The sequence below is a fragment of the Tympanuchus pallidicinctus genome, unplaced genomic scaffold (genome assembly GCF_026119805.1).
Source record: "Tympanuchus pallidicinctus isolate F22 unplaced genomic scaffold, pur_lepc_1.0 scaffold5, whole genome shotgun sequence".
Taxonomy (NCBI): Eukaryota; Metazoa; Chordata; class Aves; order Galliformes; family Phasianidae; genus Tympanuchus; species Tympanuchus pallidicinctus.
Genome location: NW_026294769.1, coordinates 46,457,891 through 46,483,117, shown reverse-complemented (window position 1 = coordinate 46,483,117; position 25,227 = coordinate 46,457,891). Strand labels below are relative to the sequence as shown.

The 25,227-nt window shown below is 34.6% G+C and overlaps 1 protein-coding gene across 3 annotated transcripts in view; it reads right to left on the bottom strand.

The window, feature by feature from the left end:
* The window catches only part of HNF4G (hepatocyte nuclear factor 4 gamma), a 59,652-nt gene that overhangs the window by 11,142 nt on the left and 23,283 nt on the right, over positions 1-25,227 (bottom strand). For 2 of the 3 annotated variants that reach the window (XM_052703848.1, XM_052703849.1), the window contains exons 2-5: positions 23,540-23,644; positions 7,363-7,531; positions 5,220-5,314; positions 1,752-1,858 (exon numbers count right to left, since the gene is read on the bottom strand). In XM_052703848.1, coding sequence (XP_052559808.1) covers positions 1,752-1,858; positions 5,220-5,314; positions 7,363-7,508 — 348 coding nt within the window. In that variant the 5' untranslated portion in view covers positions 7,509-7,531; positions 23,540-23,644. Of the gene's footprint in view, positions 1-1,751; positions 1,859-5,219; positions 5,315-7,362; positions 7,532-10,471; positions 10,830-23,539; positions 23,645-25,227 lie in introns of those variants that run through there. The other variant, XM_052703847.1, reaches the window with a different exon arrangement.

Genomic DNA, 25,227 nt, shown 5'->3' with positions numbered 1-25,227 from the left:
GGAGTACTACATCCAAGCATGAGGCACCTAGCACAAGAAAGATGTGGAGCTGTTGAGAGTCCAGAGGAGAGCCATGAGGACGATGAGAGGGCTGGAGCACCTCTCTTACGGAGAAAGACTGAGGGAGCTGGGCTTGTCCAGGGAGACTTCACTGTGGCCTTCCAGTACTTAAAGGGAGTTTATTAACAGGAGGGAGACCAACTTTTTATACAGTCTGAGTGTGATAGGACTATGGGGAACAGTTTTCAACTAAAAGAAGGGAGATTTAGGTTAAATGTTAGGAGGAAATTAAGTATGGTATGGCAGTGCAACAGATTGTACAGTGAAGCTGTGGAAGCCCCGTCCCTGAAGGTGACCAAGGCCAGGGTCCTTGATCTGGTGGGTGGCAACTCTTTCCAGAGCAGGGGAATTGTAACTAGATGGTCTTTAAAGGACCTTTCAGCCCAAGACTTGCTATGATTCCATTGTATGATGTATGACACTAACAAACTCTTGAAATCCCTTCTCAGGACTGAACTATTACAGGCCCATTCAACTGAGGCAAAAACAAGGACCTCCAGAACCTGGCTTTTCCATCACATTAAAATAACCTCTTGGCCTTTAAGGTTTGGCATATTGGAAACAATTCTCTTTTACTACACCATATCAAACAATAAGAATAATAAATTTTTGTGTGAATTCACAAGGAGGTGTTTCAGGACAGGAATCTACCAGCTGACAAGAACTTAGTGGCAGAAAAGACTGAGGATGTGATTCTCTTTAAGAAAGCTCTTATTCCTGAACTGCATGAGTCAGTTGGAAATGATTAAGGGACTGACACACACATGCACATACTAAAAAGCATAATAAGCAAGTTCAAAGAATTTCTAAGGAGGTAAAATAGGTATATTTTTCATACTGCATAGCTATGAAAGGTAGGAAGGTCCATTATGTTCATCTGCCCAGACATGCAATATCTGCCAAAGACTATCACCCAGCAATTCCTGCATCAATTCTCTACAGACAGTTCCACTCTAAGAGAGATGCTGATAAAGGATGAGATTACAAAACATTTGGGGATGTATAAATCAGTCAACATGAAATCATAAAGGTGGCAGTTAAATTCTAAGTTAGCAAGAGGTGCAAGAATGCAGAATCAATGACCATGATTTATCTCAGTTGCAGAAAAGGCTGGAGACTGTTCCATTCAGCAATTGATTGAATAGGAAAAAAAAGAAGAAAAAAAAAGAAAATGAAGTTCAGATGAGACAAAGAAAATTTAAAAGAAAGCTGAGAAAAGAGTTTGCAGTTGGAACACTTCTGTTTGCCTTATTTATAATACCTAAGGATACTGAAAATGGGATTTTCAAAAGAATGTAAGGAAATGAGTGTCCACACCCATTAGAAATTTAATGGGTTTCGACAATTTTTTCACTAATGTTTCATATGAAAGCAAGCCTCAAGAATAGATAGGTGCCACCAGCTGCCTGAGACAGCAACTGATTTAAAAGCAGTAAGAACCATAAAGCTTTATTAAGAAAGGCGCCTAGGACATATTGTCCAGGACAAAGTAGAAATTTTATATTGACTTTGCTTTAAGAATGAATTCTGTTGCTGATTCTTTATTGGAAAGAGGAAACTGGGTATATTTTGGAAGTAGGAAGAAAGTAATCTTTAAAATTACATTGAATACAATGAGAATCTGAAAGTATTTAACCACAGAAAATATTTTCTTGAAGTCTATTAAAGAAATTTATGGAAGATATCAGTACCTGACGGGAAAGTGTCTCAGCTTGTGACAATGTGCTAATAGAGGGAATGTTGCAGCCATCAAAAGTATTTCTTCTTGTACTTATCCTGTCCCGTTCATTTTGTACAGCTGGAAGAGAATAATTGTCTCATTTATTGACTTGTAAAAATTGCCACACAATATCATTACAGAGGCTTACTAGATAATTATAAGAAGAATGGCATTCAAAAAACTTTGTGCTTTCAGCTCTAACTAATGAGAAAGAATGACAGTACATGTTCATGGTCCTTATCCACATTATGATGTTTGCCTATAAAACTTAATACAACCAACTGTAGCTAGAAACTGAACTTCAATAAATGAACCTTTCTGATAGTGACAAAAATGGACATCTCAGTACTCCTGAATGGGTCAAGAGGTACAGCACCATGAAAAATGTCTGATTGAGAGGTAGTTTCCTGCAAGAAACCTTGATACAGCCATGGAAAATGAACTAAATATTCTAGTAAAATAATTTTGAGACTTAAATATCATACTTCAACAACGAATTTCTAGCCAGTTTACAGAACATTAACTAAGTAAGAAATTAAAGAACAAAAAAGCACCAAAAAGGTTCCAGGAAGGTATCTTTTGTCCCATGGGGGGACAAAAAAAGGTAGTTGAAAGGACTTTAAATAGGGAATCCTTAATCAGTGCATGCAAGGCTTATGAAGCAACAAGGCTTACCTCTGAATTCAAGGAAGAATGAAAAATAAAACTATCAATCAGATACTTCTATAACCTAGAGCATGTCCAAGGTTAGGCCAGGAAAAAAAAAAAAAAAGAATTATACTGATCAAAATATTTTTTACTGCACAAGGAATCTCATAATCTTTTAAGAGCAGCAGCTTTATTTCCAAAGATATGTTTGCTGTTTTGTGAGCAGCTCCAAAGGCTTCAATAAAAAAAGAAAGTAAATAAATAAATAAATAACTGAATAGTTTTCAGGGTTTATCTGAACAATGCATATAGTTTATTCCTGAGGAGCAGTAACTTTTTGCCAAGGACATTCAATGATGGGCCTTTTATTAAAGTCACAATAAGAAATGTTGTGCAGTGATAAATACGAAGTGCTAAATATGCCTGAAGAACTGAGACAAAAAATATAGCTTTTAAAAAAAAAATGGAGAAAAAACACTCACTTTTAATCTCAGAAGCTTAGTGTCACATAGCTAATTAAAATAATGTCAATAGTAACTAATATAAAAATAGTAAGCTATTCTGCCAATCACTAGTGAAAGTCACTAGCAGAGCACTTGGGAATGATAGGCAAATTATTTCTTGGGAATACACACTTTCAGAGGTACTGAATTGTCTGTCTTTGTAGATCCTTTGTTCAGACACTGTAATGAAGGAGGAATATTTGCTCAAAGAGGGCTTGTATAGCCTCTACCAGCTGAAGCCCTTTTCACCTTTGCCTTGAAGGAAAGAAAGTGATTTCCTGGAATCAAGCTAAGAATATATCATACAAACCATGCTACACTTATGCTATAAGAGATAATCTGATTGTGTAGAGAGAGGTCCATAACAGCATATGAGCGGTGAAATCTACAGTTCAGTCTCTTGAATTATTTTACTGCTGGGAAGCCTTGAATAAACATGACTTGGATATGGGGAAAAATGGAAGCCTTATAGGTAGTGGAACTGAAAGAGGCAGAATAGTGTAAATGAGATTAAAATTCTGAACAGGATATATATTTTCAGTTACAACACGAGTCAGCAATATGCCCTGTGTTCACATTAGCTAACTGTGCAGTGGGCTACCCAGTGTGCAAGAAACACTGGAAAACTGGGCCTAGTGAAGGGCTATGGTGCTGTAATCCACATGATGTCCAAGGTGAAGCAGAGTATTTGATTTTATAGGAAAAAGAGGACCAAGGTGGAGGTGGTCTAATTTCAGTAGACCCAGATCCTTCTCACATGTGTAGTGAAAGGCCAAGGCAATAGAGACTACACTAACTGCAAAATGAGACATTCTAGTTAGATATTACGAAGAAAATCTTCACAGTGAGGGCGGTCAAGCAGTGGAAAAAGTTGCTGACAGAGATTGAGAAATGCCCTCTCTTCGGGACTATCTAAACCTGGCTGGATAGAGTTCTTAGCAACTTGACTGAACCTAAAAATTACCTGTTTTAAATAGGGGCCTGGGCCAGATGACTTCCAGACGCCCCTTCTTAGCTAAAATGTTCTTTATTTCCCATTTTTGAACGTCTACAAAGCGTTGCTTTTTGCAGAAGTTCTAGGGTTGCTATGTATACAAAGGTCATCCTTTTTTTTTTCTATGTCATATACATAATCGACATGTTACTGACTTTAATGGTTCGAATTCCAGAAGACTAAACTGTGCTCCACAAAAATATTTCATACAAGCACAGTACTACCTGTTTAGTTAGACTGTTTGTCTGTACATACAAGGAAAAAAATCCTGTTATCTCATACTATAACTCGAATACTAGCAAAGCAATATGATACTACAGATACTTAAAAGCATAAACAGCTTCCTTCATTTTAGGAAAGCAATGTCTAGACTAAAACTATCATGATACAGTCTAGTTACAGGACAGTCATGCACTTCCACTGCAGACTGGCCTTCCAGATGACATATCATATTCCAAATAAAACAGGTTGCAAAGAGCATCACAAAAAACACAAATTTTGCAATGAAATAATCATCTCTGACTGCTTATTTGAACCAGATCAGGATGCCTTTTGCCACTACATTATAGCTGAAAGTGAAGCAACAAGCCCAACAACTTGGTATAAAAATTCTCTGATATTTCTACTGACTTTCTCCCTCCATGTTCTCAAGATCACCAGAAGATCCATGTTTCTTCACATTTTTTGAGGTAGATGCATAAGTATCTTTTCTCACATATATACAAGTATATCTCACGTACACATATTAAGTCCCAGCGAGATTGGAAATATTCCTGATTGTTGACACTCCACTAACAGTTACCACAGTTACCTCACACTTCTTTCTTAAGAGTTTCAAACACTTAAAATGAAGGGAACAATAAGCAAGTCAGCCCTGTAGCTCAGGTAGGGTATAGAAACACAATGCAAAACATGCATTTTATGATTGAAATCTGGAAAAAATTATAAATCAGAACTGAAATTCTGTGCTTTGAATTTTTTCCAGGCATATGGCACTTAGCAATGAATTTTGGTACCAGGATTCATGGATTAAGCAGTTGAGATTCACTTGAAACTAGTCGTGTTTGATAATGCCCAAAGTATTAAAACTGCTTGCCCACCTGAAAATTAGATGATACATACTTCACCTCAGTAAAAATCTCCATCATGCAGGCAGTATAGCTGCCAGATTTTCCATTTAATTATTCTGCTGTTAATTTTTTTTTGAATTTTGATTAAATTTGGAATTTTGATTAAGTTTTTAAACTTAGATTCTATTACTTTAAGCATGTCAAATAACAAACAAGTCTATTACCTTCTTTTTTCATTCCTGCTCGAAAACATTTTTTTAAACGACAATATCTGCACTGATTCCTTTTGTCCTTGTCAACAACACATTGCCGGCTGAATCTATCAGAGACAAAATAAGGTAAACATATAATGCATTAATAAAGCACCACTCTGGCTTTGAAGAGGAGAACTAATTAATTTGTGCTCTCAGAATTATGTCTATGACCACAGAATTTCTTCTGCCTTTTTTTTTCCCTGTCAGCCAGTCTTGAGAGATTTCATACCTCCTTATTTTGCAAGCACATGTGTGTATCTATGTATAAAATACGTATTACAATGGGCAAGAATGGAATATTTTTGAGTTATACTTTATTGTGAGATATGCAAATGCTGCCTACTCAGAAAGGGTTGGGATGAAATGCTACTAATAGAAGAAGGATAGGATACTTGATGAAAATGTCAACTGTCACCAGCACAGAGCAGCCCACCCACTCCTGCAAAACCAGTACCTTTGGTTGGCAAAGTTTACTTCTGGGAGCTAACAAATGAACAAGTTACCTGTAATATCATTATAGGTGAGAAATCAAACAGGAAATAGGAGGAAAAAAAGCCTGAATACTGCAATAAAGATGCAGAAACACACAGAGTGTGACACTGCAAGAAAGTTTTTCTGGCTCTCATGCACATCCACAGATGTTCCTAAGGAAAATGTATATGAGGCATTCCCTCCTCTCCATTTGCTTTTGCCTTTTTTTTTTTTTTTTTTTTTGTATGTGTTAGATAAATACATCTATCCTCTTCAGAGCTCTACTTGGACTCAGCTACAGCTCTTATTACACCATTTTAGAAGCATTCTATGATCATATATCCACAATTAGAATGCTAAGTATCTAAGGAAGAGTGGAGCAAACAACATTTCCAGCAACAACGCTACGAAGAAAGTTTTCAGTTTTATCTATCTGTCTAAACTCACAAATATATTCTGTGCATGGCTTAAAACTGACATCTTAAAGGACTCAGGCATGCACAGAGCAATTCCTCAAACATGGTACACACAGCTGCAGAATGACAATTTGGGCAGCTAGGCACAGAAAAGTTAACAGGTTGCCATTCAGACTGACAAGGAGGGTAATAGTCACTAAAAGAGCAGTGCACAACTGAAGTGGGAAGATTTGTGTATATACTTGATCTGTCTTTAAAAAAACTCATAAATTTTAGTTTTTCTATAGAAACTGCCTTAGTAGAGAACAATTTTAAAATCAAAATTAAAAATCAGTTAAGAATCACACTTTCCAGTGAAAAAACAAGATTTTTTTTTTCATTTTCTTTCTTCTTGTTTTGTTTTGTTTTGTTTTCAGGGGTTGTCTCTCTGGATATGGTCGTGGGCACTCTGGTCTAGGTGTCCCTGCTTGAGCAAAGAGGTTAGACCAGATAACCTCTAGAGGTCCCTTCCAACTTTAGCTGTTCTATGTTTCTATTATTCTTTGTAATCATAAATAAAAGACCAAGACTGCACTTCAGTAATACAAGGACATCAACCACATCAATGGACACGTGGAAACTCTAACAGAACAGATCTTCCCTAATAAAAAGATACCTGAGTATCTATACTTGTATAAACATTTTTTGTTCCGGTAGTGATACCAAGTTAAATCATAGGAAAAACAAAAACAAAAACAACAACAATGAAAAAACAACTGATATAAAACATTTAAAACATTCAGCCCAGCTTTGATAATGAAAGTTAGACTTTCAAAAACTGCTGTCTTGATGCCCATTAAATTGTTGGTAACTTTTCATTCTTAGCATTTTGTCTGCAAGTCCTACAAGTAAAAAAAAAAAAAAACCATCAATGAATAGAATACTCTCATGAGGTCTTAAAAGCTAACTTAATATGTTGTCTTTAGGAGCATATATAGTGCTACAAAGATTCCATATCAGAGAAGCCGTTTATAGGTGGTCCAATTCATTGGACTTAAATGAAAGGGATTTTTTTCCACATTATAGGAACATAACATCCTTGCAAGCTCCATCAGAAGTGCTGTTTAGAATTCCTTCAAAAGCAGCTGAAAATATCCCTATGTATGTCTGAAAATTCTGAAAATGTCTGAAAGTAATGTTTGCATACACTCATTAATTTAGTGCCTCTAGATTAACTTTTTAAATACCTGCATGTATAAACATGATTTTTCCGTATACTGCGTCTAAAGAATCCTTTGCATCCATCACAACTGGAAGCACCATAATGTTTTCCAGTTGCTCGGTCTCCACATATTGCACAGAGACTGCTGATCCCGCTGTCAGTAGCATTCATGTTGAGAGGTTCTCCAGAACTGTCTGAAAAGAGAGAAGAACAACATATATAGTTATGGACAACATTTTGAAAAAGTAACATAGACAATTTATACTTAAAAAATAAGGATTTTTCTGTTTTTGTTTTTGTTTTTATTTTTTTCTTTTTAATTATCACTTTAATTATCACATTGTATTTGATATATCTGACAGCTATTCTGATGAACACTATCAAATTTATAGAGTCAGAATATCAGAATTTACGAAGTTCTCAACAGCAAATAATTTTATTCCAAACTGTTTCCAACTGAAAGGGGTTATAAAGTAAATGTAACCTTGCAGGTCTAATTACATGTATTCTAAATACATATATGTGTAATTATATGTATTCTAACTAACAAGAGGAGAAACTTTGGCATAAAGCAACATTACATGGATAGCTGGCAGACATCATATACCACGTCTAATAAGAGATGGCAGTAACTGTTGACTATCAGTGAAAAAATCAATTCTATTTTAAAAAAATACAATAGACTTAAGGAAAGAATGCTAAGAGAGTCCTCTTAGCATAGCTTAGTAGTTTTACTTCCTTGAACAATTTTTTCAAAGGAAGATTGACTTAAAAGTTGTGAGAGAACATTATCTAAATATGCTTAACATTTAATCATTGAACATGGAAAACAATACTGAATTCATATAAAATCAGAATAGCTATATTTATTATCCTTTGAATCACAAGGCTTAACAGACACATTTTATGAATATAGATCTTTTTCTGAGTATGCTTCTGTTCTTATGGAAGGAAAACCTTAGTATCCATTAAATTTTTGTTATTCAAAGAAAAGAGGTTAACATTACTTAAATATTCAAGCATGCATTAAGAAATGCATGAGTTCATGAAGAGCAAAAATGTTGAAAAGCAGAACTGTTAATGGTGATAAACATCATTTATATTGTAGAAGAGGCATCTGAAATGTGTCTTGCAAAAATACAATAAAATTTTGCTTATTCCCTAAGGAATTTACAATGTAAATAAAATTATTTAGACAAAGAAAAAATTAGCATCAACTTTTTCTGTACAGAGATATAGTTGATTTTAAAATGTTCAAATAAAAATAAAAAGGTAAGAATTCAGTTCCCTGAAGAATTTACTGTTTTAAAATTGGGTTTGTTATGACCAAAAAATTATTTTAAAAAATAGCCTACAGGGTAGCTTCATTTGAAAAGTATAAAAGCTTTACTTCAGACTTTAGTGATTTTGGATCAGGACATATCCTGATCCAAATAATTAAAATATTTAAATGTAATGATGAAATATTTCATAGCAGTATGACTTGTATCTCCTTGTGTCTGTGTTTATGCACATGTGTACATATATATGGAGATACTTGTTTTCTTTGGGTAATACTCTGAAAGAAAATGTCTGGGAAATTGACTTGATTTTGCAGTTTGTTCAACAGAACTGTACAACCTGTCTGAATGTGAATAGTTAAATTTCTCTGAATAGTTTTAATGAACTTAGAAGTTTTGAAAATACACATCTGAAAATTCAGAAAGGCAGCTCTCAGATCCAACCTACCACTGTAGATGGAAGTCAACCTTTTTTATTAATTCTATCAGAAAATACTTAGCCTAACCTCAAAGAAAACTCTGAAGAAAATAAGGACTAATTTAGTAAAAAATAGTTGTCAAAGTAATCATTTACAGTGAATAATTTAACTAACTGGATCACTAACACACAGCACAGCATAACCTCCCTAATCAACTTTCCCATTCTGTGTAACATTAACAGATCAGAAAAAATGAGATTCAGCAAAAAACAAATGACCAATGAAATCATCCATAGTAAAAGGAAAATCAGATAAATCCTCTAAAACTTACATAATCATTGTTGATAGCTTCAAAATCATTTAGGCAGTGAAGGTCTGTTTTTCTTCCTAAATCAATAATAAAATCTACTTTTCTGTTTACTGAGCTGGTTGTAAAGTAATACTAGAAATTCAAATAAAAATTCAAATCCAGTAATAAAAATTAACTTTGATTCTATATTGAAAGAATACATTGACATGGGAAATGGAATGTGCTTAGTATTTTTCCTGGAAATCACTAAGTATTTGTTCTGCATTTCAATATATTTCATAAATATTTCATAAATACTATATCTGTACTAGAAATACAACTACAACTAATTCTCAAATATATCAAAAGATTTGGAAAGACACTTTAGGGGAGTTTAATTCACTTGATATTTTTCTTCACTTTAATAGATTGAAACTACCCATTTTTGTTCAATGCAAAAAGATGGCAGAATGAAATTGTGTGCTTTCTATTCCAAGCACTGGTGCAATTGGTACAATTTCTCACCAAAAAAAAAAAAAAAAATCTACCTGAAGTTAAAACGCTGCATTAGCCAATAATTTATGCCAGTAGTTTTCCTCAGCTAAACATTAGCCTGTAGAGAGCCAACATGATTTTTAAAAAATCACCCTCATTCATATATACACATATTTAGAATGATTATTTTAACATTTAAATGAATAAATTTCCCACAAATAGAAACTAGGCATCAAGAAGCAGTAGCTATTTTTTTTTCCACAAACCTCTGGATAATCTTGTCGTGTCCTTCTGAATGCTATATATAACATTTACTTTCATGTCCCAACTGTCAATACTAGTTATTCATTTGTCTTACAGTAAATAAAACAACTGCTGAATACAACATTTTCTTCCTTTGATTAACTGAATGATGACAGTACAGTTCAGTTATTTTATTACATATAACCACTCTTTTATTTTCCTTAATGTTAAAGAATTATAACGTCATTAACTTAGAGTTAACAGTGAAGTGTGATAGAGATGATTTGTAGTTTGAAAACAATCACCAAATCTGCCATTAATAAAACATTTTGCTAACATCTTAAAACATTAATAAAATTCACATTTCCCACTAACTGGCATGATTTTGCATCATGGAGCAGAACTCACCATTGCCATTGTACAGAATCTGCATAGTTTCAAACTCCAGTGCGGTGTACGCAGGATCTAAAACTTCACTGTAGTTTGCCATTTCCATGTCTAGTATTGGTTCCGAGACCCTCATCATTCAGAGCAAAAACAGTGAAAAAGCTGCTCAAATGTACAAGCTTTCCATTCTGTTTTACAGTGGTTGATTATCCAAAGTTAACTATAACCGTGTCTCTTGCGTGCTACAGTGGGAGGAGCTGGAAAACTGCCTCTGCATGCTATATTCTACCTGCATTTTTTTTTTTTTATGATACAGTGCAACTCTTCTGATAATCTTGGAATGCTTCATGGAATTACCTTATCAGAAATTATACTGGCTCTAGTTCTTTCATGAACTCAGGTACATCCAGGAAGCTTCCTATCTCCTGTGACCTTCTACACATTTTGTTGTCAAAAAGTGGTGTAAAGGTTCTAAAAAAACTACTCTTGTTTGCTTTGTGTAAAGAGACTGTAGATTCATATGCTATTTTGTTCTCTCTGTTTCAAACAGTAAGGAAGTGCAATACAAATATGGACTATCCTCAGTTCCCATCTATTTAGCTTATTATGCCTATTTTTACAACTATTCATGTTCTTCAACAGTGACAATGAGCTGGCTGTGCAGGCATTCTTAACAAAGATCTGAAGCAACATAAACACTAAAGCAAGAGTTCCCCCTCCTCTATACAGTCCCTCCCAATCACGTATTGTGTTGCTGCAATGGCAGCAGTGGATCTCACATGCTCTCAGAAGATGGCTTCCTGCTCTAAAACTTCTTCATGCAGAATGCAATGGCAGTGTGCAGTTTTCAGAACCACTGAGGTACATAGAAAATAAATTATCTTCCTTCTCTGAACAGAAGGTGGACATTTTGGGTAGGTGCATTGCTCATCAGTTAGCATACACATACAAACCCAAACAAACCCCACCCAGGAAGTCACTTGAATCTCTGCATAAGGTTGCTGAATTTTGCTTGCTAATCACGTGTTTTTAAATGCTGCATGGCAGAATTTCAAATATTCTTGCTTTGCAAGAGAGCCTGTACAGAGAACTACTCTTTACACTGCTAAACAATAGTCACAGTAAAGATTACGTGTACAGGAAAACTTTCCAGGTTATGCTTAACCAAGAAGAGGAAATAACTATATACACAGCATTTAAGTGTTTATTTGAATGATGTCTGCTATCACATTGCTGTGCCCAAATTTAAGAGTATCATTGATCATGTTCCTTGGACAAATTCCCTGCAGATTTTGTAGGGTTCCATTTTTAACACACTGTTATATTTCCTACATAGTACAGAAAACAGTATTTGGGAATTTTAGGATTACAGCTGAAGAGTTAAACTATTTCATGTCTACAAACATAAAAAAAAAATTCTACTCAGTAACACTTCACAGTAACAGACGTGTAAAAAGATCCATTATCTTTTACCCTCTTCATTATTTTTTTTCCTTTTTTAAAAGAAGCATGCAAAATATCTTTGTAAATTAAGATTGTTGAAAAACTATTTGTTGTTGAAAGCCTTTATTTGTTTAAGAAATCACGGTAGTTTCATCATGAGATAGATTCCTGCTATATTCTGATGGTTCAGCTTGAAGTTTCTTCAGTAGCAGAATTTGTTGTAATTGAAGTATTTGCTACATAATTATTTTCTAGTTATAGTAATAAAATGATTCATTGCATTAAAGATGCTAGTTAAAATTATATACAAGGGTTTCACTTCAAGTAGAATTATCTTATGTTCCCTAGTGCATAGGTTTCGATAAGATACCCTAGAAAAAATCTGTGACTTTTTATATCAAAACTACATGTTGCACAAGCTCAAACTTATCTTCAGCTAGCTGAGTTGTGTTAGAAAACTCTAGCTCCAAAACAGTCTGCCATGCAAGTAACTTTTAAATAAGGGAGTGTATTTAAAAAGGAAGAAATGTATGACAATACCATTATATCCTCTATTGTTTAAATCACTTCTTCAGTGCTGTGAAAACAGGCCCCTCAGTGACAACTAAAGAGAGAGAATGAATTGACCATTTCTGATTCCGTCATATAAAAACTCACTTCAATTGATTTTTTAATATGGAAAAACATAAAGATAGGGAAATGTTCTTTATACTATTTTTTCATGCCTTCATATGGAAATTTCTTACAGTTACATCTTGTATTCATAAAGATGTGTATTTGGGGGGATTTTTTGCTTCATAAAGTAAATAATGAACAATTAATGTATTCTAAATTACTACTGTAAAATACTTATATGCTTTCTTTCCATCTTAGGTGAATCACAATGCAGCCCCAGAATTAAGGCCAAGACATACTAGCCCTATGCTTTAAAACTGCATAATTAGTCAGGCTACAAAATAGTTTTCAGACTATTGACACAGTAAACTTGAGTAGAAAATGATTTTTCAAAATTAATTTTGCACTAACTCTGAAGAAGCAGAAAGCAGAACTATAATGTACTTGTTTGTGTGGTTTTGTTGTAGGTTTGTTGGTTTTTCTGCTTTAGATCTGATCTCATAGTCACATACAGAAAGCATTCCAATCTTATCTTTAGGACTATTAACCCTGTTAATTGTTCAGTTCTCCATAATAAATGTAATCATTCTTTCTGATTGTGGTATAAAATAGTACACAAGCTAATAAAATCAAGGTTATTTCCATAAAATGTCTTCCTGAAAATGAAAACAGCTCTCAGATTACTATCACTACTGAATTTTTTTTGTAAGTAGCAATACATTCCCTTATTACGCTAGTTTATTAAGAAATATAGGTACTTACAACGAGGTCTTTATTTAAAGGGTTGTTTTCTTGTTTGTTTCTCACATGTTCTGAATAAGGAACACACATAAAGAATCACAGTATCTCTTTTTTTTTTTTAGTATGGAGAGTTGTAATTGATATACTCCAAAGGTATCCTTTTTATATTAATAATCTGGAGTATTTATTAAGTATGCTTATAAAACACATACTTTAATATGTCTCTTCTGCCATTTGCTGACACGTAAGAGTACACAGGGAGCCTACATTAACCGTGCCTAATGAAATCACATGAACTTATGCCGTAGTATCACCTTGCAACCATCAACATGGCCAAAGATCTCCCAACATAGAGAGATTATCCACCAAAAGCTTGATACAGGAAGCTGTGTGCAGATTTCCTCATGTCACTGAGGAATTTCACCTTTGGCTTATAAAGACACAACTCCATATTGCTGCAGACTGAGTGCCCCAACCCTGTAACAAACTCTCAATGGGCACTATCATAGGAAGGCTCCATCAGCTCTGACACTGCCCACCCCAAAACATTTCATAAACAAATCATGAGCAGTGGCTCAGAAACTTGTATTATAATACACATAAAATTATGAGCATGTTTGATATTAAAAGATTCATAATGTTGCAGTGTAATTTTTCATGATGGAGATCATTGGCTTTTTTTAAGAAATAAAGTGTCAGAGGTGAATCGCATCCAAAAAAGAGTAATTAATCTAAGTGTGTTACTCAATTCTTAGACATTTTGGAAAATAAATTACCTCTTGTGCTTAAGACCTAAATATCATAATGGAAACATGCCTACAGTTCTCTGGAGATCTAAAAGACCACAGCAAGTCTCTAACACTGTCACTACCTTGCCCCCCACATAAAGAACAACATAATTCCAAACAAGGACAGAGTTGTCTTTGAGTTGATTAAAATAATTTTCAGAAAATATTGTGGATCGTGAGAGCAAATGCAGAGCACTACTACTTCCAGTAAGCTGATCAAAGGAACAATTTAATATACACCTAGCATCAGCATTCTGCTTTACCAGATAAATCCGTAGCACTTAGATGTTTTTATGTCTTCTCCATTTTGCATTTTCATTTTTACTTTGCCCTGAAAGTTTAGTGAGTAAATAAAACACTCAAAAGTGAAGTAAGAAACAGAATCAACATCAGATTTCTGCGGCACAAATATTAGGCGAGATAATAAGACTATCTGCAACAAATCATGCCCACTGAAATGCAAGTACAAATCTTTCTGGGAAATTTAGGTTAAACCTGTTTCCACTGCACATTTTTAGGCAGAGGCATTCTATAAAACTGAGATACTTGCACATACTGAATCTGCCTCTTCTTTCCATTTGACTGTTTATTACACTAATCTCCACAGCATCATACAGCAAAAATACAGATTCCTTTAATAAGTGAAGACAAGAAATGAGTTTTTTTTTGTTCTGTTGTTTTCCTTTTTTTTTTTTTTTTTTTTAATTTTTTTATTTTAGAGTAACAGGAACAGATCATTACTGTGAGGTGTTAACTGTTTTTATGTTTCTGGCTTCAAAAAGTATCCATCTAGGAGAACACAATCACTATTTCAACACCTATGAATCTGCATATACAGAAAAAACAAAGAACATGGATGGCTTATGACTGGTCAAATGCTATGGACTCACCTTATTTAGAGTGCTTTGCTGGAAATATTGCCCAGGAGTTATGAAGATGTCAATGACTAGTCTACACCAGAATTTCAAAGGTGAGTAGCAGATTTAATGCTCCAAATTCTTTGACGTGCAATTTACAGTTTTAACCTTGCAGCCACTGAGGCCTCTGCCCTGTCTGCACTTAAGGGGAAATATCAAAGGAATATGAAGGCTGTAAAATATTTGAAGCCTGATAAATAGTCACCACAGCATCTGAAGTTAATTTACACAAGCTGAGGATATATCCCACTTTCAGATCCTTTTTCCATATTCCAAATTTCAATCTCTGCAGTTTATTCTAAAAGGATATATGATTTATTCATTTTATATTCTACATTGTCATTGAGGAGATAGGCTGCTAGCATAGCAACACTAATATAATGGTGCCATATGCAAAGGAAAGATGTTACACCCATATTGTAAGGTCAAGGTAAACAAAGTTATCTGGTTTATCCGATTTTATTTCTCACATGCACATACATCAGTTTGCAGAATATCAGTGTGATTCCTAGGTAGCATCTTGCAAAGTACAAAATATTTCAAATCACAAATCTGCAGTCACTTTTTAATAGTAAGGCATTTTTTGAGGATGACTCTTACATTGGATTCACTCATATTCTGAACAGATAACAGTGATTTAGACAATATCTTCTGCATTTTCCCAATGTGCTGTGCTACTTTCTGTCAGTGGTCCAGCAAAACCAGCATTGTATTTGCGTGTGATATTCCTGCAGTGGTGATCACCAGCCTTTGATTAACTACTACTATCAGGGAGATTTTTGCTACTGTTATTACTTCACTTCATTATTCACTCTTTATTTTCATTATTCACTCTTTGTTATTCATATTACAATGAATTTCTTCAACTAAGGATAGCTAGATTGCTCCTACAGTAATTGTATGTGAACAGCTAATACTTAAAAACTGTCTTTTGACCTTACACAGTGTTCACCTTAGTGGAGAGATTTCTGGATAGCCTTCCACCGAATTAAACAACTACTTAAGAGCAGAAATGTCCAGAGAAAGCCACCTCATAGTCTGTAGGTGGCACATGGACCATTGCATAAAGGCCACCATGAAATGTCAACCAGCAGTTATATTATACAATTGCACTGATGGAGAGCAGTGTGTCTGGGTGGTGGAGAACCTAAAGTCAAGACTGTGCCTCTTGAAGTACGACACTTTTATGAGAAGATTTACAGGGACACCTAAGGGAGAAGTGACAGTCATGACATATATTCCTGGTTAGGACACTAGTCATTAGGATTTAAAAGACCAAGGACACAATTTTCACACATTCCCCTTTTTAGCAGCTCCAGGAGGCATCTGGCCACAGCAGACCTTGAGACAAATGTAGACAGGCAAAAGCAGATTTAAAATCTTGCCTTATATAAAATGCACATGTATACATGCATGTATGCATCCACATGTGAATTCCTATTCAGTGTTTTTCTAACAGTTGGATTGGCTCCTGAATTATTATCAAGTGTGCCTACAAAAATGTATTTAGCAGGGGGAAGCTTTCCATCTTGCTCAAATATGTCTCATCCTAAATCCTAAATATTGGATTCTAGTAATTCTTGATAATATACTGTCCGTGAGCAGATTTTCTCCATAAACTAGTAGTAAATCTGTATTTTTCCACTTCAATCCATTTCTGTGCTTGCTTTGTGGCTAGATTAACAATAAATTAGCTAACCTTATCTGGATAATTGTGCATTTCCATAGGGTGGAGGCATACAAAAAAAAAAAAAAAAAAAAAAGAAAAGATACTTTTGCTTTTTACCTAGCATCAGATAAAGTTTACTGTTAGGTGTTTGAATTACTACTAGGTAGACTTTAATATTTCTGTTTTAACTGAATATTCTTCAGTCCATTTTATTCCTGAAATCTCACAATAGCCTTGAAGTTTTGGCAGTTTACAGAGCTTAAAGGATTTTTGTAGTGTACAGTTTTGTGGCAAGACTTGCTGAGTTACATTTAAACGACTAGAATGACTTGTTAATTATTTGCTTAGATCAGATAACTTTTATTATTTTCTGATACACAGGGTAATTAGTCAGAGATTTGTCTTGGAGACCAGAATGAACTGAGAAGAAAATAAGAGAGTTCAGGCACAAGATAAAACCAAAACATGGTGATATTGATAAGCAAGATTAAAAGTCCTTCTTCAATCATCCTCACGTGATTAGCAATTTCTTAACAAGCCTCCTTGGCAGGTTTTTATTGAAACTTACTCGTAAACAATGTTTTATATAGCCAGCTAGGTAGCTTATAATTTATCCGTGTTATCTTGAGAAATACTACATAATGATATATATTTTTCCTTTTTACTCCACAGATAAACACCTTTGCCTTTGTCATAAACAATAAAAGAGTTTAAAAAAGGTTAACCACTATTTGGACACAGTTTGTTCTGTTTTTGTTTGTTTGTTTGTTTGTTTGTTAATCTTGCTTAGAATCCTTCTGTGTGATGAATTAATTATAGCAAGTCTTCTAACTTCTAAATCCCATCCCTTGCTGAATGAGTAATATATTCCACATAATTTTTCAGGTCGAACTCAGTACACTTCTGCCCAAGTTAGTGACTGTGTAACTCCTAGTCCCACGTAAAAAGAACTACTTAGATAACTAAATAGTCAGACAAGTCCCATTATTTTCAGTTACTCTATCTAAAATTAAAAATTTTAACTAGTGTCTGAACTGACTCATCACATTCCTGCAGAAAGAACTTTGTGTCAACACAATCAGCTTAACTCTTCCAAGCCACTGGCACGGTTATGCTTGGCTTGACAACTTCTCCCATTTTTACTGTCAAGAAAATCAGTTAATGTGAAGCTCAGAGTGTGCTAAAAACTAAGAGTTTAAACTGAAAGTACAGCAAAGAAAATTCAAAATACTACCGGAATGCATGAGAGGAAAGTATTAGGGTATATATTCTATTGCAACTATATTTTGGACCAGTCTTTTAAAGTATTAAAAGAACTCAATTGTATGCAGTAATAAACATGAAGATTTTCAGAACACCTCATATCCTGGGGAAGCATGCATGTAAAATATCTTGACTTTCAAAGGGATAATTTTTCCTCTGAGAACAGTAATATATGAACGGATTGAGTACTACTAAAAATCTAGCTTCCATATCAGAATCAATAATCCAAAGCTTCTAATATTGCTAAATTGGTCCAATGAAGCCATTTCACTTAGTCAGAAGCCAAGAAATTTCATATTCAAATCATTACATTGTTTTCCTTAAGAGAACAAATCCATTATTCCAGCAAATACAAAATGATTACAGTATCTCCTTGAAAATACAATCAGAGCTCTTCTAAGAATTAGGAAGGTCCTGGAGAGTTGATTTTTTTATGGGGAGAAGCATCTTCTCTGTGCATGCAATGAATTCATATCCCAGCTCACATAAAAGAGAATTGTCTGCAGAAGAAAATTAATGCTAGGTGTGTTCCCAGGTAGGAATAAAACATTAACTCCTGTGACTTCTGAAAGATACAAATAAATCCATTCCGAACAGATTTTTGACAGTAATTTTAATAAGTTCAAAATTAGCAAAAGTCCCTTTTAAAAAACTGGTGATTAATCTTATGAGAGCTAAGATGGACTTATCTGTTAGAAGAATAAAGCCAGAACATTGATCAAGTTGAGCAGGAAAAAATTGCTGGCATGGAAACTGTGAAGGAAGCAATACTGCAAAGTTGTACTTGGGTCTAATCTTAAGTCTACGTAAGAGGAAGCTTTGAGAAACAGTCATAGGTACAGTTATGACCAAAACCACAATGCAATCATTAAGATTCAATCTGAATCATTATGTGTAGCTATAGTAATGTAAATTGCATGATCAATTCTACATTAAATATTACAGATAACCTCTGTGTCAGGGTGGGTTTTCTGGACACAGGCAATATTCATGTGATCATATAGTTATTTTTAGTGTACTCATGTAGGCATCATCACTTTATCCAAGAATCTTGTAGTCAGTAAATTTATCTCTGTATCTATAAGAGAGGGTAAAAGCATATTCCTCTTTTTATGAACAGAGGAGGAGAGGAGAGCATATAGTGCTTATGACACTTGAGTCCATGTGCCTACAACATAGTCATCTGTATGCACACTAGAAGTCTAATTGTCTTTGTGTCTAATGAAAGAAAAAAACACTTCTAAAAAGAATCACCAAACATATCTTTGACTTTGAGTTGAATTGTGTCATCCTTCAAAACGCCCACTGGTGAATCCTACAAGTCAGAGAAGGTGGACACCCTGGATGGAGACCTACTTTCAGCTTTATTCACCTGAGTACTTTCTCAAAACTGCAAGTATATCATATGTCCTATCTGCTACGAGTTATACAAATCCAAGGGAAATAATATCCTTTATCAAAATCAAAACAAATTCAAGTACTGTTGTGATCCTACTACATATAGTGGATGTTTACTTCACCTTATAAAATGTTTCAGAATGCCTGAGCTTTAGCAAGAGTCAGCCCATGTAACACACATGGCCATGTGTGCAGTCATAAAATGCTGTGCACTATACCCGCATAATTCTGCATAGTAAGAATGGGGCTACATGTATTGAAATCCAAAAATAGTCTAGATGAAGAACATTCCTCGTAACAGAAAGAGACAGAAAAATGGTGAGTTTGCCTAACTGCAGAACATCTCTACTGCATGGAAGTTCCAATTGTGGATATGTATTCAAATTCCCCGCAACTGTAGGATATGGATGTATAGAATCATATAAAGATTTAGGTGGCAAATGACCCTCAAGATCATTAAGTCCTGCCATTAACCTAACATTACCAAGGCTACCTGTAATCTACACACCTTCATGTGACATACACGTATCTTTTAAATACTGTTATAGATGTTGACTCCACTAGAAATACCTCCAGGGATGGCTACTTTTTCTTCTGTAGTTTCCTTCAGAAGGAACACTAAGAGGAGAGGCTCAGAGCCTAGTCAGTTCTTCCTTGGGTTCTGGGAATCAGAATACAAAGCATACAGTGGACACACATCAGTTCCCTGTCCTGCAGGTACACTACAGTCGAGAACAGTACAGGAACAGCTTTCCATGACAGGTTAAGCGGCCTTATTAAGAAACTATGTTGAATAAAAGGAGAAATCACAGCAGATCTATGAACTATATCTCAGGAGAATCACACAAAAATTGCTGCGCTGCAATATTTTGGTGATTTTTCAAAACAGTGTTGTAAACATATACAACTTTTTCTCTGAAAAAAAAGAAAAAAGCAGCTATAAACTGTAGTTTTTACTGATTAAATGCCCTGGCAACCTTTCCTATCTAAAAATGATTCATTACCCAGGTAATAATATTGCTTTAATTACACATGTGAGAAAATATCCAAGGTAGCAGCCCACTTGATCATTAAGTTCTGTAAATACATCAGCATTTAACACACATTAGTATTTGAATACTCCTATCTGATTCGGGAGCATGGTAAAAGTAACTTCCTGTGAGAAGTCTGTCTTTCAACTTGTAAAGTAAGCAAAAGCCCCCTAGAAAAGTATCTCCTTATCAGAACGAACCACAGAACAAATTTGTTTAAGTATCAGGAAGGCTGAGTCAGAAGAGTTTGTGTGTAAGCAAACTAAGATGACTTAAACTAGACAGATGACAAAAAGGTCATTAATGGGCATATCCAACCATTTATAGCAAGGTTTTAACACACATAAAACAAATAAATTATTTGAAAAACTTCAAATTCTGCAGGTGACTGGGAGAAATAGGAGTGACAAGATACTGTCTTTTTAGGTAATGTAAGCTCTAGATTTGTAGGCATTTTTGTAGTAGACTGACTGTTATACCTAGCGCAACAGAATTGGCATACCAGAGGAGACAGCAACATTTGCAGTTTGAGGTGCATATTCTGCTTGTTCTAATATGAAATGTGGACTCCTGCTAAAATTTGGCCTTGCCTGGATCTCTTTGTAAGTACAACTGAAATGGTGAAGCTTCTTTATAATTTTTTGGATATATAATAAACGTTAGGGATAGGAAACATGATAAGTTTTTTCCTAATTGAAAATCTAAGAATGTATTTTGATGTGCTTATCTAATATGACCTGCATACCTCAAATAAATAAAACTGCAGCATTGTTGCTTTAGAAACACAGTTAAAAAAAAAAAAAAAATCAGAAATCCAACAATTCCTAGGAAATGTGGCTGAAATAATTACTCCAAAACCCAGAAGTCTTCAGAATCACCGAATCCTAAAAAGACATGAAGACACAAACTTTGGTAACAAAAGTTTTATTTCATATAAGTGAAGTATTTTTCATTTGTCTGCCTACAGAAGATTTACAGCTGAAACAGAACCAGCTTTTTTCATAACTTACAAGTTTGAAGATAATTAATTTGACTGAAATAGTACTGTAGCAGATTGTTGTGATGTATTTGTTTGAAGACAAGCATTAATAAAAATAAAATTTAGAACAATAAAATCCTAGCTTGATGTTATTTCTTGAAGGAGACCTGAATATAAAATACAGCCAAGAAAGAAGTGATACTGAAGTGAACTAAATAATGCTGTCTAACGTGATGCATAAAGGGGAAAAATATTACTGTCTTTGATCCCACTTGAAATCATTTTCTTGTAACAGCCAGGATGCTGTTCCCCTCTCTGCTCCAGGAACACATGGCTAGCTCACGCTTGACATCTTGTCTGCTATGGTCCCTTTGAATCTTTTCAGCAGAGTTGCTCCACAGCCAGACCCCTCATTCTTCCACTAGTACAAGATTTGTCCTTGGTTATTACAAATCGTAATACCTTCCCAGGCTAAATTACTACAGTATTCTCTAATTTTCTCTAATATTCTCTAATAAGAGAAATATTTAAGTAATTTTCCATGAAAAGATTGGCTTAGCTGTCTCAAAGAGTCATAACTGAAACACTGGAGCATCTGTTCACTTAGCCAGAAGAAGTCAAGTGTCAACCAGTTGCTTCCACCAGTACTTCTGAACACATTCCATAGAGGGAGCAGAACTCATCTACACCTCCTGCTGTCATTCACACAAGACTACACAGTATTTCTGCTTCCATCTACATGGGAGAAAGGGCTTAAAAGCTGCCATTACAGCTGAAATTAAGGAGCACTAATGGCTTGCCAGCCATGTTCAGGGCAAGAGAACATAGATATCGCAGAAGAGGATTGAGAGGAGTTGGTTTACCCACCTTGGTGAAGTAAACAATGAGAGGGAGTGTTTTCTACAAATCATGTATGATGAATATATGAAAAAAAAATAGATAATGAAACAGTACTTCATAACAACAAAGGACTAAATTTTAGTTTAACAAGTGGAAAGATTCTAAATGCACAAGGATTAGTGCGCTGTGACAAACTTTAAGTTACATAGCAGAGGCAAGGGATTCAACTGGTTTTAAGAGACTGATTTATGAATGTTATTATTGATGATATCAGCCAAATTGATGACTCAGAAGATCTCTTTTAGATTTATGTTGCTCAACATTTGCATCATTACTTTTTTTCTTTTTTTTTTTAAGTAGTTACTGAGCAATATCAAGTGTGGTATTCCAATTATGAATTAAGCAAATATAAACGACAGAATGTTAACCTTACTAACAATTAACTGAACTATACTGACTGCAGCTGATACACAAATGATGTTATCCATCTAATTTGCCCAGACCAGCTTTATTCTCAGACATGTTTAGCAAGTTGTGTGGTAATGTACACTTGAATGAAACACTCTTTACTAACATGTTCAAATCACAAAGTTGTTATTGGAATTGTAAATAAGTTACATTCTAACACTATTTTCTCTGAATATCATTTTCTCTTCTTTGCAACCGTCCTTGACAGAAAATCAAACTGCAACAAGTCCAAAGGATGTTTGCACAAATTGAGCAAAAGAAATGTTATATAATTAAACAAGAAAAATGTGCAAAAAATCATCCTGATGAAGCAAGCTGAACTGAACTCAAAGCATATAAGTTGCTGCTGGGTAGGAAAGAACAAGGATTATGGAGAGAGAGAGTTCACAATAGAATTCTTTTAATGAAGTAGAAAAGGGAAAAATATATTTTTAAATGTTGTATATTCAAAGCCCAGAACTGAAAAATATCTGATAAAATCGGTATAAAATATCACTAGATCTTGACTAGATCTTCAGGGGCAATACTTCTTAGAGTTGTAAAATGAAGAAGCTAGTGGTTCTCTACTCTTCTGGTCACCTTACCCAGGGCATAAGAGAATTTGGACAGCTGGAGAAATAATGTATGATGAAGGAGCAGTTGCCTCAAAAGTAGTATGCACAGCCTTGGTAGAACAATGTATTGATTGCACATAATTGATAATACACCGTACCAGTAAAAGTCTTAGTGTAGTGCACACCTTCCACTAACCTAGCACCAATTTCTCCAATGTCACAGATATTTATGTGGCTTTCAAGAGCACACGATCATTCATACAATTGTGTCTCCGAACAGTCATCATTTTTCTGAGAGAATGACATATCAAAATAGGACAACTATCTATACAGTCTCTACAAAGCAAGTGTATTAGTGAAGCATACAGCAAAACTTTACTTACATTCGAGCACAAAACAACAGAGTACGAAAGATTCAGTTCTCCATAGACAGATGAGGGAAGGCTGACTTCCTGGTCTGTGTTTCCATCCTCACCTGTAGGTAACACCTGCAGTCAATAAAAGTAAAATAAATGTGAAACTACCTGTAATGTAAACCAATCTTGCTCTGAAAGAAATTTTTTTTTTTTATTAAGGATGAGAATACAGTACTTTTAGTCAAGGTACAAAGGTATTATTGAAGATTAAAGAAACTCCGAGAAAAGACTAAGTCATCAGACAGTGTTGCCAGATTTTCTTCCACTTGCAGAATAAAAAAAAAAACACAACAAAACACAGAATTTCTACAAGGTCTTGAAATGCTATCTGAAAGGATTATATATAAGGAAGAAGAGACAGAAAGCTTTTAAAACTGTGGAACTGTTGACAGAGAAGCACATGAATAAAAGATTTCCTGCTCTTTAGATGACCCCAGTGTTTAGGTACAGGGTAAACTATATAGTAAAACAGGATTTGCAATAGAAAAATCTAAAAAAAAGAAAGGAGTTTAATTTGACTATGTGCAGAGGATTTCAAGAAGGATGAAGGTATGAATAAAAACAAGGGATACTTTGTAGTAACCTTGAAAAGTACCTTATATCCCATGTTGCCTTGCTGATTTTTCTAGCATTACTTGCATTTTTAAATGCTAAGCTTTAGGGACAGTACTATCTTTTTTGTTTTACAACTTTTTTGTTGTTTTTTTTTCATCCATGCTACCTACAAATTCAAAACAATTTTATGTTGGTATATATACTATGGTAAAGTTCTGAAATACGTTTTCTTTCTACATCCAAAATGTAATTCCTTGTTAGTAAATTCCAGGTAAGTACATGTCATTTTCAGATTCTTCAGTTAAAATAAAACAAATGAAGAAAACGAAACAGAAAACTAGCTTCACCAAGACATCATTCTTTGCTCTGCTTTTTACTTTACTAGAAACCTTATGGGCCATACATTGTGCTTCCTCATGGAAGAAAATGACAACACAGAAAATCACTTCTAGACACCTGGGATGAAAATAGCTCCCCTTATTTAGATACAGCAGGACTTTAGTCAAGACCAGAGATTCTTACAGTCTAAATTGTAGGTCTGCTGAGGCATTATATTCTTTATTGATCTTATAAACTGCAGTGCATGCAAAATAGAAAGCAGTAAAATTATTAACCCATCAGTACTTTTTTGTCCTCATAAGTGATACTGCTGCACCAGTATACAAGATTGATTTTGACAATATCAGAAATGAGAGTGTTTTATTTGCTATTTATGTACATATAAAAGTAATCCTCATATGCATATTTTCATACATCAACCGTGGATCAGAAATGCACTGTTTGGCTAATTGGGTAGGAAAAATGCAGCACGTGTAATGGCACAGCCTCTCCCATTGGGGCCACTATGAAGGCGCATAAAAATCATCAGCTGTACTGAAGTGAGGATGAAGCCTAGAAATGGATCTGTTCACAAAGTCCCTCTGTGCCTCTCCCTACCCTTGCTTATCTATGCAAGGTAAATTGGTCTCTCCATCATTAGTGATTAGGAAAAGACAGAGTCTCTATGGCAAGCACACACTTTATATATCTCTTTCAGTTCTACATTTTCAGAACTCCCTTACACACTTAATCCTATAGCCATTAGTAAGGCAATGAAATGA